The sequence below is a fragment of the Suillus discolor genome (assembly GCF_016758755.1).
Source record: "Suillus discolor strain FC423 chromosome Unknown F5147scaffold_130, whole genome shotgun sequence".
NCBI classification, from domain to species: Eukaryota; Fungi; Basidiomycota; class Agaricomycetes; order Boletales; family Suillaceae; genus Suillus; species Suillus discolor.
In genome coordinates, this window is record NW_024541377.1 from 36,018 (window position 1) to 50,669 (window position 14,652).

General features: G+C 45.5%; 6 protein-coding genes across 6 annotated transcripts; 1 reads left to right on the plus strand and 5 right to left on the minus strand.

Moving 5' to 3' along the window:
• Nucleotides 1–41: 41 nt before the first annotated feature.
• F5147DRAFT_790612 (uncharacterized protein) lies at nt 42–346 on the minus strand (the record flags this gene model as incomplete). The annotated part of the gene is made up of 2 exons (XM_041443046.1): nt 292–346; nt 42–242 (listed from the first exon to the last, which is right to left on the minus strand). Exons 1-2 carry the CDS (start codon nt 325–327, stop codon nt 42–44), a joined length of 237 nt encoding a protein of 78 aa, XP_041285270.1. The 5' UTR covers nt 328–346.
• Nucleotides 347–726: 380 nt separating this feature from the next.
• On the minus strand, nt 727–1,292 carry F5147DRAFT_727698 (uncharacterized protein; the record flags this gene model as incomplete). Its single annotated transcript, XM_041439276.1, has 3 exons — nt 1,175–1,292; nt 955–1,078; nt 727–924 (listed from the first exon to the last, which is right to left on the minus strand). The coding sequence occupies exons 1-3, from the start codon at nt 1,201–1,203 to the stop codon at nt 727–729; spliced, it is 351 nt and encodes a 116-aa protein (XP_041285271.1). The 5' UTR covers nt 1,204–1,292.
• Nucleotides 1,293–1,972: 680 nt separating this feature from the next.
• Nucleotides 1,973–3,579, plus strand: F5147DRAFT_658909 (uncharacterized protein; the record flags this gene model as incomplete). Its single annotated transcript, XM_041434516.1, has 6 exons — nt 1,973–2,099; nt 2,230–2,274; nt 2,310–2,938; nt 2,990–3,255; nt 3,305–3,515; nt 3,577–3,579. 6 exons carry the CDS (start codon nt 1,973–1,975, stop codon nt 3,577–3,579), a joined length of 1,281 nt encoding a protein of 426 aa, XP_041285272.1.
• Nucleotides 3,580–4,270: 691 nt separating this feature from the next.
• F5147DRAFT_588039 (putative two-component system sensor kinase) lies at nt 4,271–5,174 on the minus strand (the record flags this gene model as incomplete). Its single annotated transcript, XM_041432054.1, has 3 exons — nt 4,271–4,633; nt 4,692–4,877; nt 5,073–5,174. The coding sequence occupies 3 exons, from the start codon at nt 5,172–5,174 to the stop codon at nt 4,271–4,273; spliced, it is 651 nt and encodes a 216-aa protein (XP_041285273.1).
• Nucleotides 5,175–8,553: 3,379 nt separating this feature from the next.
• On the minus strand, nt 8,554–9,042 carry F5147DRAFT_658911 (uncharacterized protein; the record flags this gene model as incomplete). Its single annotated transcript, XM_041434517.1, has 3 exons — nt 8,554–8,612; nt 8,665–8,802; nt 8,862–9,042. The coding sequence occupies 3 exons, from the start codon at nt 9,040–9,042 to the stop codon at nt 8,554–8,556; spliced, it is 378 nt and encodes a 125-aa protein (XP_041285274.1).
• Nucleotides 9,043–12,046: 3,004 nt separating this feature from the next.
• F5147DRAFT_781264 (uncharacterized protein) lies at nt 12,047–14,108 on the minus strand (the record flags this gene model as incomplete). The annotated part of the gene is made up of 8 exons (XM_041442604.1): nt 12,047–12,156; nt 12,206–12,391; nt 12,454–12,481; nt 12,528–12,723; nt 12,788–12,863; nt 12,915–13,015; nt 13,076–13,280; nt 13,838–14,108. The coding sequence occupies 8 exons, from the start codon at nt 14,106–14,108 to the stop codon at nt 12,047–12,049; spliced, it is 1,173 nt and encodes a 390-aa protein (XP_041285275.1).
• Between the last annotated feature and the right edge of the window lie 544 nt (nt 14,109–14,652).

The window sequence follows — 14,652 nt, forward strand, 5'->3', positions numbered from 1 at the left end:
CTTGCTTACTATTGGACGATACCTGTATACCTACTTATGTATTATTTGTTACGCCTGATATCAGAGATAAAGATGTCGTGAAGATCGGAGGACATGACGTTGGTCAACAACGTCAGATAAGCACGCTTGGTTTCTGCATGTTCGACGCTGTCGTCAGCACCTGTAACGGGCTGGTTGAGAGAGTGGGTGATGTGAGCGCTTAGAGGTCCAATGAGCTCGTCCAGAACATTAAAAAGCTCGCCCTGTTAGCATGAAGTCAGTTATGAACGCATAAGTTAGCGCAATCCTCACCTGAAGCTTGTGAATCAGCAATCCAATGAAGTTCATGAAGTCAACGAGCTCAGAGGATTAGAACTGTGCAAGAAGGTTCGCCTTCAAAGGCAGGATCAAGTGGGTAACGCTGGATCCTGTCGTGGCAATGATTCGCGCAAATGCATGTCGTGTCTGCAGATGATTAGCCTGGGATGTGCCAAGAACAAAACGCCGACTTACTGCGTCGCGGACGTCTTTGAAAACGTCCATGGCTTCCGGACATGATAAAATTGCCTGCGCAACCTGCCGAAACACGTCTAACGATGGAAGACAATATCCCACAGGTGCCGGAGAAGGATAATCTGGAAATCCTTTCGCAACATTGCCGAGTCCGCGATCGAACTGTGCTGTCTGGGTTGTGGAGTCTCAACCATGTGTATCAGCGCTGTAGCACCATCACAATTTGCTTCATGCCTACCGAGTATCAACAATGGCCTCGAGTGTAGGCACAATGCACTCTTTGCAGATCTTAAAGAAATCTCCATAACGGGCCATGGTTTCAAAGAACTGCATGACAACTACGCGGTGAGGGAACGCAGATACACCGCTCTGCCCAAGAGCTAGTAACGTTTCCCCATGAGGAGACCCACGTCCGACCCAACGCCCTAACATCTGACCACCATTCCGGGTCAGACTCATCACTCGCCATGATAACATGCGTGACCTCGAACTCTTTTTGCGTACGAAGTTCCTCTTGCACCTCGGATACCCTGCGCGCAATGATAGACAGGGAGGCAAAGCACTTATCCAAAGGAACGCCACGACGCTGATCGCGGAAGTCACCATGCCGTATGTGAACGGTTATATACTATGGAAAGTTGGTAAATGTGCGGATCAGCCTATACCCGAAAATTCCACTCACGGGAGGTACTGGTTCGTCGACTGGCACATTCATAGCACGCCGGGCATGCGCATTGGCAATCTTTTCCATGCTTGCAGTCCATCGCATGTGTTGGCCTACAAATTTCCTTGCAGGAAAACCCATTCCCATGTATGATGGGCGCTTGTGTAGTAAAGGAGAACGAAGCATCATACATGATCGTCCGGAGGAAGGGGAACCTAGTGCTGAGGAGAAGGACGATTCGTTAATGATAATTCCAGGCTTTTCGAGGAAGTCTCTGGAAACCCGAGTGATGCAAGAGACCAAAAGGCGGTTCGCGTCCACGAGATATCTGTGATGGCCACACGTTTAGTCACCGAAGAGGGATGTTCGAAGTTGTCTCACCGAGCTTGAGCAGGTTCAGGGAGGGAATTCGTCATGGTTCGGGTTAATGTGCTGTTGAATGGTTTCCCAGACAGTCCAACAACCAGGATCTTCGACAACCTGACTTCCTGGATCCTTGACTTCGTGCCATTGGAGCAAGTGAATCCCTACGGCTTGACTGAATCGAGGACGTTAAGTACTTCCCGGAAAACAAAATAGAGGTGCGCTTGAGTCGATATTAGAGAGGAACTTTGGGATTATGGGTGTACGCTCCGTTATGAGAGCGAGATATATTAAATTGCCCTAGTCTTTGTGAGGAACCGGGACGCCGTCGGAAGCAAATCGTTGACTTACATAGGTTATCACGTCGTTCGCTAACAAATAACTGTCATCAGTGGTTCAAAGCGGTGTTTGGCTGGACTTAACGTACTCTATCCTGCTGAAGTCCACGATGTAATGTACTTCGTGTCGTTGCGAAGGTTATCTGAGACCAATGGTATGGTAAGACCCAAGCCTTGGACGTTTTCACTGAGTACTGACCTCGAAAGCGTTGGGTGGGTGGGCCTTGGACATACGATTGCGAGTACGCTAAATTCAAATTGTATTTCAACACGACGTTCTCCCGAGCCTCACTCCGAGAACACGTCTCCCTAAAGCGTGACTCGTGTCTCCCACGACAATCTCAACAACCGGCACGTTTTTTCGCATTCAAGATTGCGATGTTATCTTGGGGGCGATCGCCGAAGAGGACACTACAAGTAAGTAATACGTACTATTTCATAGTCATCTACAGCTCTTTCCCGCCGAAAACTATTCACTTCATCATCCCAGAAACTCGTAATCCTGCCTACCGCCATCCACGAGAACGTCCTCGCGCCTCTGCGTACCTCCATCGACGCGGCGCTTACGTCCATGGGCATCGATTTGTCCTTTGGCACGTTCCTCACCCAGATGAACTCCACGCTCATGGGGCTTGGAGTAGGCGGGTCCACGCAAAAACCCCTCGGCATCCCAGACTCGCTCGTGGAGTTCCACGACGCTGATGGTGGACGTTTACAACTCTGGGATACAGAGATCACTTTTTCACAAGCAGAATACGACGCCCTTTCAAAACTGCAACGTAATGCTAATCTAAGTAAGGACGTACAGGTTATCACGCTCCTGTCGATTGCAGAACAGGAACGCTATCATGCGCCATCACCGTCCTCGACAATTTCTAAAGAGATCGGACAGAGGACTGGGAACCGGGTGGTCGATTATCGCAAGTGGCTTCGTAGGCGCGACAACCCTGTCTTTGCCGCAGTGACGGCGTTTAATTACACTTGGGTAGCGCCTCTCACGATCGCGATAAAGGTCTGGCTTCGTCACGATGACGGAGACTTCCACATGCTGGATAATAATCCTACCCATTTTGCAGTCGCGGTGAGTTTCGCCTCCAGTCTCAATTGGAATGCGACCTTACCTTAATTTCAGCGCTTAAGTCCTGAGATCGATGATGACGGCCTTGAAGCCGTGCAAAATATGATCGCTCGCGCACTAGTGAAGGTGAGAGATCGGACGCTGTTCCACCTCGATGTGATATTGGGGGAAGAGAGCGATGATTCAGGTGAAGAGGACGAAGAGGACGAGGAAGAGGACGAGGAAGAGGACGAGGACGAGGGTGATGAGGACGGTGAAGGTGAGGACGCCCGTGCCGAGGAAGAGGACGAGTTCAGCATCGCTCAGGAATCCGACGCCAGGTAAGTCTCTTAAATTTGTCGTACAAGACATGGTATTTACATATGACAGTGACCCTCTCGAGGCCGTTCGTGCGTGGACACCTCCTAGCTCACCTATGGACTGGGACAACGTATATTTCCATCTACGGAACGCTGCAAGGCAAACTGGCTACGCGCGCTACGCCGCGTGGCACGAGGCCTTGATTAAGAGGCGCGGGGTCCAGGCAGCATCTTCCGGATCTGCCACGCGGAGAAAGAGATCTAGGCCTGGTCCAGCCTCTGTAAGTTCTAGTCCTCCTTCACAACATTTTGAATTCTCTAATATTATTTTTCGTTTTTAAGTAATTAGCGTGCCTCAAGGCTCTATATCTACCGTGTGATTGCTTCTCTTTTTCACCGCATTTGTTTTCTCTTACATTGTCTTGGCGTTCAAATTGAGTCACTGTAGTACCCCCATTCATGTATCGTGTACAATAAAATATTGAAATACTGCGAGCAGATATTTGTCCTCGCTTTCAGAACCCTGCTTAATCGGTCTGTCCGTGGTCATTTTTTCGTTGATACATTCAATATGGATATATATTATCAAAACTAAACTATTTAATCCCACAGAATCAATTCTCAAGTATCTTAGTGGCGTCACGGATCTCGCTCCCGAGTCTCGCTTGAGCGCCGGAGTGTTGCGCAAGCAAATAGATACAGCGGGCAAGGGCAGAGGTGGTCGTATCGAGGCCGGCAAATACCATGACGCTGCAACGATATTGATGGATGCCTTTAACACGCGGAAGAACGTTAAGACCTACTTCATTTGTCCCAATAAATCAGCATCTGTAAACCGTTCTGTGTATGATGATACCGCATTGGCCTTTACTGTGCAATATACTTGAGCGAGGATGTTCTGGATTACCCAAGGAACTCACGCATGATATCCATCATCGACGTCATTGAATCGCTGTCTCTACATAGAATTTTGAAAGAAATGTACCGCACCGATGGTGGATATCAGGCCTTCACCGAAAACAAGTTTGTTTGACCTTCATAGTACCGAGTTAATTGAGTATAAGAAAGTAGGAGAATACTGACACGATGAATTGGTTGGGCTCTTCAAAGATGTGCTGGTCTTTGACGACAATGTGATACAATGCGCGTGGGTCAGACACATACGATCTCCTATATGATGTACACCCAAGATACCTTCCGTACCGACTTCCAAAGACACACGAGTGATTTCGTTAGCGAGCGTAGACAATTGGACAACCATAGAATTGACAGTCATCTTCAAATCTAGCATTTCTCCCTGCACATCGACGTTGACGACTTTGCTTAGATCGCCCAAGGCAACAGCTTTTGTGACCTCCGAGATCGATCGTACTTGGTTAGTCAGATTGCTAGCCATTTTCTGTGCCACGGCATATCAGCGACACTGACGAGACTAGAAAACTGTTCATATGACTCACGTTCACATTGCGTGTCAAGTCAGCCCAGGTACCTTGCTCACCTTCTACGCGAGCCTGACCACCCAATATACCTTGCGTACCGACTTCAAGCGCGACATGAGTGACTTCGGATGCGAAGGCGCTTAGCTGGTCCAGCATGAAATTGACAGTGCCCTTCAACGTTGACATCTCGCCTTTGATCTGGATCTCAATATTCTGTTTTAAGTTTACCGTTATGTACCAACTTCTTGACTGACACGAGTGACTTCTTTGGAAAACTATCCCAATTTGTCGACCTGACGATGATATGCATGAGTAAGACCTTGCAATAAGATTCTGGATGATTACCATAGTGTTTATGACGTCCTTCAATTGAACCATGACCACACCCTGCGCAGGAACCGTAATTTTCTGGGACAAGTCACCCTTGGCCACAGCATTGCACACACGAGCGATATCTTGAACCTGAGCCTTAAGTAACCTTAGTTCTTCGACGGCGCTCATGCTGCTTTGGAATGCCGCAGCAGCAAGAGGACCAGGAGTCTGAGAGGCGATGAGACGTGACCTGAAAGAGTGTTAGCGAGCGTTCAGATGATGTTACAGGGACATACACGAAAGTAACGAGTGCGTTGAGTGCATTGGAACTGGTGGGTTCAACGCCTTGCTCATATATATATACGTGCTTGTGGCCGTTAGCCCATCCAGGACGCCGTTGATGGTCGCCGACACCGAACAGATGACGACCAAGAACAGGAAGTTCTTTATGATATTAAAGTTTGGTTCCTTCGCGATTTTCGATTGCTTTGATGGTGTCTGTCCACCGTTCACGTATATCTTGCAAGGGAATTTCGAGCGGTTGAATATATGTGGCCTGGAAATCGTCTGCGGCAGCGAGATTTTTTGACCCATCCTTGGCTTTGGATAACGACGAAGTGACGTGTCCCCCGAGTAGTCTCATACTTTCCGTACCCTCACGGGCACCCCGAAGTTCATCATCCATTGATTGGGGACTTCCATGCCAAGAGGGGCGTCGAGGACCTGCACGACCATCAAAATTCAGAGATGAGAAAAATAGATCGTTTGACGTAAATACTTTCGAAGCAGGCTCTCCGGACGCTCCTTCATTCACACAGCCACTTATATTTTCAGATATGACGGGCTTGTCGCCATCGGAAGGATGCAGACGCAATGCATCCTTTGGTAGACCCTCAGACAAGTCCAAGATCAATATAATGGCTACTTACCTCGATATCCTGATTTGATGAAGCACCTTCATGATCGGCGTTCTGGACGGTAGGGATTTGACAGCGGGAACGCTTGAAGTGTTTCTGCACAACATTAGCTATGTTCTGGCTCCTTTAGCATTCAGGCAGACGTACAGAAACTTTTTTAGCCATATTCTTTTTCACTTTCCGCAGGGCCTGACCGAGACCGCAGCCACTACGGTGCTGGCTCTGGATGAAAGATGCGTGAGAGGCAGTGACGATGCCATTAGCGCTTGTCGACAGCGATCTCATCATAGAGGCACGTACTGAGCTCTCGCCAGCAGTTACAGTTGCTTCTCTGGATTCATTGGCCTCTGGAGGAGGTTCCTGCCTGTGGTCTTCGCTCATTGCGAAAAAAATTGGGATCAGCCTAAGGAAATGGATGCGAGAATTAGAGGGAAGAGAGAAGAGGACCAAAGTTTAAACAACAAGTACCTAAGCACCTTTGACCACGATCCTCGGACCTCAAGGCAGCGCTGATCATTCAGCCACTTCAAGTTATAGTAATAGAACGTGGTTCGTGCAAGCGCTAGGGAAACTTGAGCATGGTTCATCATACACTGCAACTTGAAGCTAGGTTCATGGGTGCGGGTAAGTAAATACATATACACACTGTGGGTAGTAGATCCAATGAAATTCATTAGGGAAAATCAGGTGATAATGTAATGAAATTCACAGTACAAGGTGCTGAAAGTTCCGATTTTTACTCTGAAATTTCAGTGATATTGCGCTGAATTTCTACTCTGAAATAATGTGCTGAAATTCTGTTCAACAATGACAAAAATACACGTTGCCTACCACTGTGAGATGAATGTCACAAGTCACATGAGACACTGTGCCACCCTTCACACATTTAGAATTAACCAATGACAGGAATTGAACGCATGACTTTAGCCATCATAGATGGCATCACTACCATTGAGCCATGGTATCCTTGTTATATATAACTACGAATTATAATATATACCACCCATCTCCTACATTTTTTGCTATGACATTCAAGCATCAGGCAAAGCATCAGGCATTTGACCCCAGTTTGACAAAGATTTAGCTTGTTTTACCTAATACACAATATTGAAAATATCTATCATAATTGCAGATCAAATGATTAAGGAATAGATAGGCAGCCTTCAGTGGAGGAATCCACCACCACTGACATAGTGCCAGGGTGCGAGAATAGGCTATCATGCCATACCTGACTGCTGAATTTTGACAATACATGCCTGACTTTAGATAGGCAGCCTTACATAGAGTGGTTCTGATCAGATTCATCAAGTTTGGACTCAAGGCGCTACACTGGAGATTGCGGTCATTTCATAATCACATTCATGAGATTCACAGGCTTTACAACATTACTATAGAATATGACAAATTAACTAATTAGCACAAGCAGTGTTTTGTTCTCGAAGGGCAGCCCGTTTTTCCCGAATTTTGGATAATGTGCTGTTTTGGCTGATACTTCGCTGTGAGCAGGAGAAATTTGGAAAACCAGACTGTAGATGAGTTGATTCAGTGCTTCAAGATGTGAAATCTGTTACGGACCGAGTCCACCACGTCATCAGGTCAGTTACTTCCTGAATTTCATCAGGATCATCCAAGAGGTCAAGGATAGTATGGTAAAAATTCTCAGAGTCCATGACAGTGTCAGTACATGAGAACATCAGGAAATCAACCTGGATCTGTTATGACTAGATGCATGTGACCGACAGAAAACATTATTATACATCTAGTTTTGGATTTATATATCTTTCTCGTGGTATCACATTTATACAACATAAGATATGATTTTACAAGGGGGATATAATTTTGATATGCATATTATAGGCCAACAGCAGTGTGACAATAGAGCCTTCCAACCATTATAATTGGCTAGCCTCAAAACAAATCGTGATATCTTAAGCTTTAGAAATATATAATATTATCATATGTCCGACAGAAGATATGATTTTGCAAGGGAAATATAATTTTGATGTGTATATTATAGATTGACAGCTGTGTTACAACAGAACCTTCCAACCATTATAATCGGCTGACCTCCAAACACATCATTATATCTTAAGCTTTAGAATTATCACATATCCAACAGAAGATATGATTTTGCAAGGGAGATATAATTTTGATATATGTATTATAGGCTGACAGCAGTGTGTCGACAGAACCTTCCAACCATTATAATTGGCTAGCCTCAAAACAAACCATGATATCTTAAGCTTTAGAAATATATGATATTATCACATGTCTGACAGAAGATATAATTTCACAAGGGAGACATAATTTTGATTTATGTATTATAGGCCGACAACAATGTGACAACAGAACCTTCCAACCCTTATAATTGGCTGGTCTGAAAACTCATTATTATATGTTCAGCTTTGATATTATCATGCTGTCACATACATATGAAAGAAGATATGACCATGCGAAGGAGATATAATATTGACATGTATTTTAGATGGGACAACAGCGTGGCAATTGGACCTTCCATACATTACAACTGCTAGTAGCTGACCACAAAACAAATATCATTAGATGACCGTGCAACTTAGATACGTATTCATTTTATTAGTAGTAGCACAACTGCAAGAAGAAGTGTTGCAGTGAGAACGGGGACACTGGGGCTAAGTGATATTGCCGAAGTACCAAGGTCTCACTCTTTTCTGCATGATTCTGTGAGATTCTGTGAAACTAATGTGATTGATACAATGAAAAACAAGAAAACCGTGACGCACTGTCACGAACACGACCTGCTTGAATGTGCCAGAACACGGTCCAGTATTGGTAGTTGTAGGGCGTGGTGAGTGTAGTAGGTGTTCCCACGCATCTGGGGTAGAACTCGACGGTGATGGCCGCTGGGGTTTGGGTGCGTCCTTCGGTAGGGTGTGCTCTGGTTACAGATGACCATAATTATGAAATGTAGATGACTTACCATAGTTCTTGCGTATTCGCTGTGGGAAGAGACAACCATCTTTACATAGTCCCCAAGTAAATATGCGGTAAATTACAGAGTGAAAGGGACATGCCTTGTCATATACCATGAGAGTAGAGAATCCTGGAGTCCCTTGCGTGTGCATAACTTCGATGAATTGTGCACAAAAGTCTGAATCCATACCAGTAGGCGAAAGGAGGCATCACGATTGAATGCAATGCTCGATAGTTGCAGAAGCTAGGACCCCGGATGAGTAATGTTCGGCTAGAATGATGTCAGAAGTTGAAATAGATGAAGTCCTTATGTGGGTGAACCAATGATGCTTCTCTCGAACAAATTGATTCATCGTGAACACTCGAGATTGTATTGGTCTCATTTAGCCAGATGGAAGCTCACTGACGATCTTCTCATCCTGTGATGGTCAGCAGCTAGCATGTACTTGGAGTAGTCTTGATGGCTCAGTGTCCATAAAAAGTGCACTCTTCATCATAAGGGGCTGCCAGAGCCGTCAGATCATACATGGAAAGTTGCTAGAAAGTTAGGTAAAACCGGGCCTGTACTAGTAAAGTCTTGAATATCGCAAGTACCTCGATAGAAGCATGACTTACCCAATGCAATGACATCAAGAGCACGATCCTCAGAAATCTATCAATGTGGTCGAAAAGAGCTTTTAGATTCGGTGCCCACTGTTACAACCACTTTACTTCTCAGATAACTCCGCCATTATGTACTACTTTCCTCTTTCGTCTTGACTTCTTTTTGATCTTACTTCCATATTCGACTCTTGTACTACTATCCCACCATAGCCTTGGTCCGTGCGCATATAGTCTCCTATTTAAGCATGTGTACTATTACTTAGAACATCACTTCAATCTTACTAGGTTTCACCCAGAACTTCCTTTGCTTAAGACCACCAATCTTAAGTCGTCAGAATCGATCTCTTAGTTAAAGCACTCCTTTAACTAAGTCTATGAACCTCTTCTTATTTGAAGAGCTTTACGAATCTCAGCAACACGAACGCTCTGTTGAGCCTTTGCTGTTAGAACTATCCTAGTTCGTAACACCCATGAGCTCTGCAAAGATAAACTTGTGAACATTATTTTCTTGCTTTAAGTGTGTTTTACCTCGGACGGAGCTGAAGTTGCTGGACTAAAACTGTCAAACAGGATAATTCGCGTCGGGTTCGCTTGACGATTTTCTGAAAATTGGATTGAAGGGAATCTATGTTTGATTGAGTTAAGACTGGTTAGACGAGCAAACGAGTGACTTACAGTTGATAACAGCTGTGAGCCTAGCCTCGTAATCTTTGTGACAAACAAGGTTTCGCGCGATTCATGCAGCCCAATCAAATTCATTGGTGTCATCAAAAGAAGTGCAAAGTGACCTGGAGATGCGCTGAGTCCAGTTAGGAAAGAAAAAGACACAATTGACTGACACAGTGCTGACTCAGAGAGTGGGAGCTATTGACGATGGTTGATATTTGCAAACTGGAACTGTCAGCGATCTAGTAGTGCTGAACCGTGCATGAGTTTGTGTAAGAGTCGGATTGTGTTCCTTGAGGAAAAGTGTCACATCGTATAGAGGAGAAATGGAATACTTTAAACTCCCAGAATTAGGTCGGCCAACCCGGGGTGAGCGTCAACAAGCCAAGGAACCCTCATCAGAATAGTGATCACCGGGTGTAAAGCCTCTACAGGGAGAAGGCGGTCGACAAGCCCAGCAATTTGGTTAAGAGGTTTGGACTCAAAGATGCTCTTCTTGACTTCTGTGGGTTCTACATGAGGCTGTAGGGTTGAGTTAGAAAGAATAGGATGAAACAAGTGCGAGAGTTGCACGAAGTTGAAGTCCCTCTCACAGCATTTCACCCAGAAGGGCAAGACAGAATTGTGAAGTTACTATTTACAGACTCTACTAGTAACACTTTGCCATCTCCTTCAATGTACACTTGTCATCAAATCAGTAAATCTTATGGGGCTACAAAATGCTGTAAGTAACTTCAAATATCTCAGTATCGTACTAAAATGAGATCAGTGGGCTTGTGGGGCTAACGGCTTGAAGGCGAGGCTGACAAATGCTGTCGGTTTACAAAGAGTCATTGTTAGATCGAGGCTGGTAGTAGTTTGAAACAAACGGTACATACTTCAGCTTTCGTGTTTGATTGCACTGATGTCCGTAATCTAGGGAAGGGGGGATTGGGGAAGATTGGAAGACGACGAGCGTGGAGTGGAAAGGGAGGGTCATGACTGACAGCAGGGGGCGGAAGGCTCAGGAGGCTTTGAGGAGATGGTGAAATGAGTTTCATAGATCGGCAAAGGAGGATCGTGTTGAGGAGATGGTGAAATGAGCTTCATAGATCGGCAAAGGAGGATCGTGACAGATGGGTTTTGAAAGTATGGTTCCTTGCCAGTAGATATGCTCATGTATTAAAAATCGCAAGAAAAGGGTAAACCAGGGCACGCGGGACACTTGAGCTTTGAACTGACCAATGTCCATGATAGCAATGGCGGACCAGATGGTGTCCGGAATCAATTTTTTTGCGATTATCTAAATCAAAATTTAGGATAACTGATCGACCATCATACGAGAATGATTCACCACTCATCTGGACGAAGACTACCTCAAGTGATCTATACCACTGTGCACTAGATCAACCACATTCTGCTCCAATCATCAGTATGTGGAGGAATGTCTTGAACAAAACTTACTGCTGACATGTCCAGATTGATGGCCTGCACTTTAGGACCTACTTTCTGTGGCCAGGACATGGACACCCACACTGGAAAAGTTGAGAATGGTTTCTTCCTGTGACCATGATTACAATGCGAGTGGACTTGTTAGTATCCAGTATTCCGTCCAATTCTTTTGATGCACCTATGTCATATGAGAGCACATAGGGGTTATTTACATGACTTCAAGGTATTGCTTATCAAATACTTAAACATTTTCAAAATAAATCATTGCAGGGCGAACGAGCGCGCATCCTGCCACAACCATTTTTGTCAAAATGCGCTTGTCAAATAAATAAAAAGAGGTAGAACAGGAGTAGTAAAAATAACATAGATCAAGTCCAAGCATACAACCAATTCATGTGAGGTACTGATACAACAGATGGCGGAACTGTGCCACCAACTTTGAAAGGGAAGGAGAAAGGCTACAAGTAGGTGGTAAAAGTACAAGTGAGATTATTATAGGATGTCAGAGGTATCGGAAGGTGCGGATGGGGTCGAAAACCAATCATTGAACCGATCACCAGGTAAATGTGACTCAAGGATCCCAGCTGTTCCCAAAGATGTACCTACAGTCTTCTTAATGTGATAAAATTAGAACAAAAGTTGAGCACTTACCATCATCATCCATGGCATCGAGCTCGGCGATACGTACAATTGCATCATACAGCATGTCTACTTCGATCTGGGCACGCTGCTTCTTCAAGTCTAGAATATGAAAAACAGACATGAGCGCGGCTGGTGCCTTTGCCTCCTTTTGTGTGAACCAGTTGCCTTTCATGGTAGGTAGGGGCTCGTTGCTTTCTGCAAAAGATGTGCTATGTATGAGCGATATATGATATTATCAACCCAGGCTTTCATCAAACGGGGCAGTGGGGAGGGGTTGTCATCGTGCTGTACAGTGTCAGATCACCAGATCTCCCATAATATTAGCACTCACCCTCAGAAGGTATTCATGAAGACGAGGAGAGTTAGGGGGCGTTGTAGTGGGGAGCTTCAGGTGAAGGCCGGGGGGACAGGGATAGGAGGAGGATGAGGTCAGGAGGGATAGCAGAGGATAGGAGAGTAGAGCAGATGACACAGTTAGAGGAGACAAGGACTCGTCTGGCAGATTCCAGGGTCTTGGGGCTTGGGGTCTGGGAGCACATGGAGCACACTCTGGTATCATACCATGTACGATGACGATGACACTGTCTTCACCCTTTCCCGAGCGCAAGGCTGGCTAGGACATATGGTGATGAGAGTGGGGAGGTGACCCACGAAATAAAGCAGGAATCTGAATCAGGTGAAATTTCAATTGAAGACTGTGCACGGTTGCGACACCTACAGCGAAGAGGCACACTATCAGTACTTCCTCCTACTTCTTCCCCAACGAATCCCTTGGAAGGAGCACCAACAACACCAAGGAGACATAGTGTTTCTCTGCCGCTGCCTCACTACGTTGAACACAAACCATCGGGAGAAACCGGAGGTGCATTTCGCCTTCACCCAGCATGCTTCACACTGGTAGACAATATTCCCTCCTCAGATTCTACTGAAACCTCGTTATTGTCAACTACGCCTACTAGACTGAGAAGTAAGTCAGTAGCGAAGACGACATCAGCACTTCGTAAACCACCTCCCATAACGACCTCGAAATCAAACAAACCATGGGCATCCTTAGGCAAAACACAGACAATGGGCACACCAGACACTGTGAAATCAGTACCACTCTTCTATGGTGACTATGGGGAGAATGAGAACCCATCAGTGTGGTTCGCTCAATTTGAACTATCACTCCCTATATCTTGGACAGATGCACAGCACGTCCAACGGTTCGGCATGCAGCTAACACCAGGAGAAGTCGCAGAAGAATGGTACCATAACTTAACGTCCCACCACCTCAGCTCATTCGCCAACCTCAAACTTGAATTTTTCAAACATTGGCCATATATTTCCGCAACTAGTCCCTGTAGGTGTATTTCAAACATTGGCCACCTCCTAAGTGTCCTAAACTCACGCGAGCACAACAGAAGGAACACATCATGGCGCAAGTGTTGAAAGAAGACAAAATTGGAGTTTGGATGCAGGAAGGGAGGACGGGTAACTATGCACATGTAACCTGGGCGGTCAACATCTCATGATTGGCACTGGGAATGGGTGATATGGATGGTGCAATGATTGAGTACGCATTAGAAGGCATCCCGGACCTGTTGAAAGACCATCTCAAGTGCATCTACAACTCATGGGACGAGTTCATGGAAGACATACAAGACGTGCCAAACATCAAACTCAAACGAGGACGCGAGAATTTAGACAAGGAACGAGCGAGGGACATAGAGATCTCCAAACTCAAGATGCAAAGCGTAGCATTTCCCTTGCCTGCTCCACAACAATTCTTGCAGCACGCATCACCCACGAACCACCCTGCACCAGTACGGATAGGACCCCGGCTGCTCCCTATACCGCATATCTGCAAATTTTCTAAATTTTGCTCTTGGGGCGCAACACTTTTGAGGCTTGTGGGGCGCACTTCGGACATGCTAGGTACCAAAAAAGGAAATTCTCCGCGGAAACAAACCAAAAAAGGAAACTTTTTGCAAAAATTTCGTGCTTGGATTCTAGCTAGGTACGCCCACGGTTCTGCCTTTTGCGAGGCCATATGGTGAACTGTGATGCAATAATCTCATGCACTTTCACCATACCAGCTGTTTCCCATCTATAGAGAAAAGTGTTTTGTAGAATAAAAACTTGTTGTTCAAAAGCCCACAGTTTTAGAGTGTGATACTGGTCGTCTGAGACTCAGACACTGAGCATGGATGTTCCAGACGAGTTCCTTGATACTGACGAGTGTCCGTAAATGTCCAGTGGACTTTCTGTAGTGCCAAAATGAGTTTTCATTTTCTTCAGGGTGCGTCTTAGAAGTTCAGGAATTAAAATCAGTACAAGTACTAAGCAAGAAGACATAGTCTAAATTGGTCTACATGGTGGATCACTTTGTCGGACTGTCGGCATACTAGTCAACTTGAAGCGGTGCTTGTTTAGGGAAACCAAATGTCAGTTGGAGGTTTGTCGTCAGTCTAGGC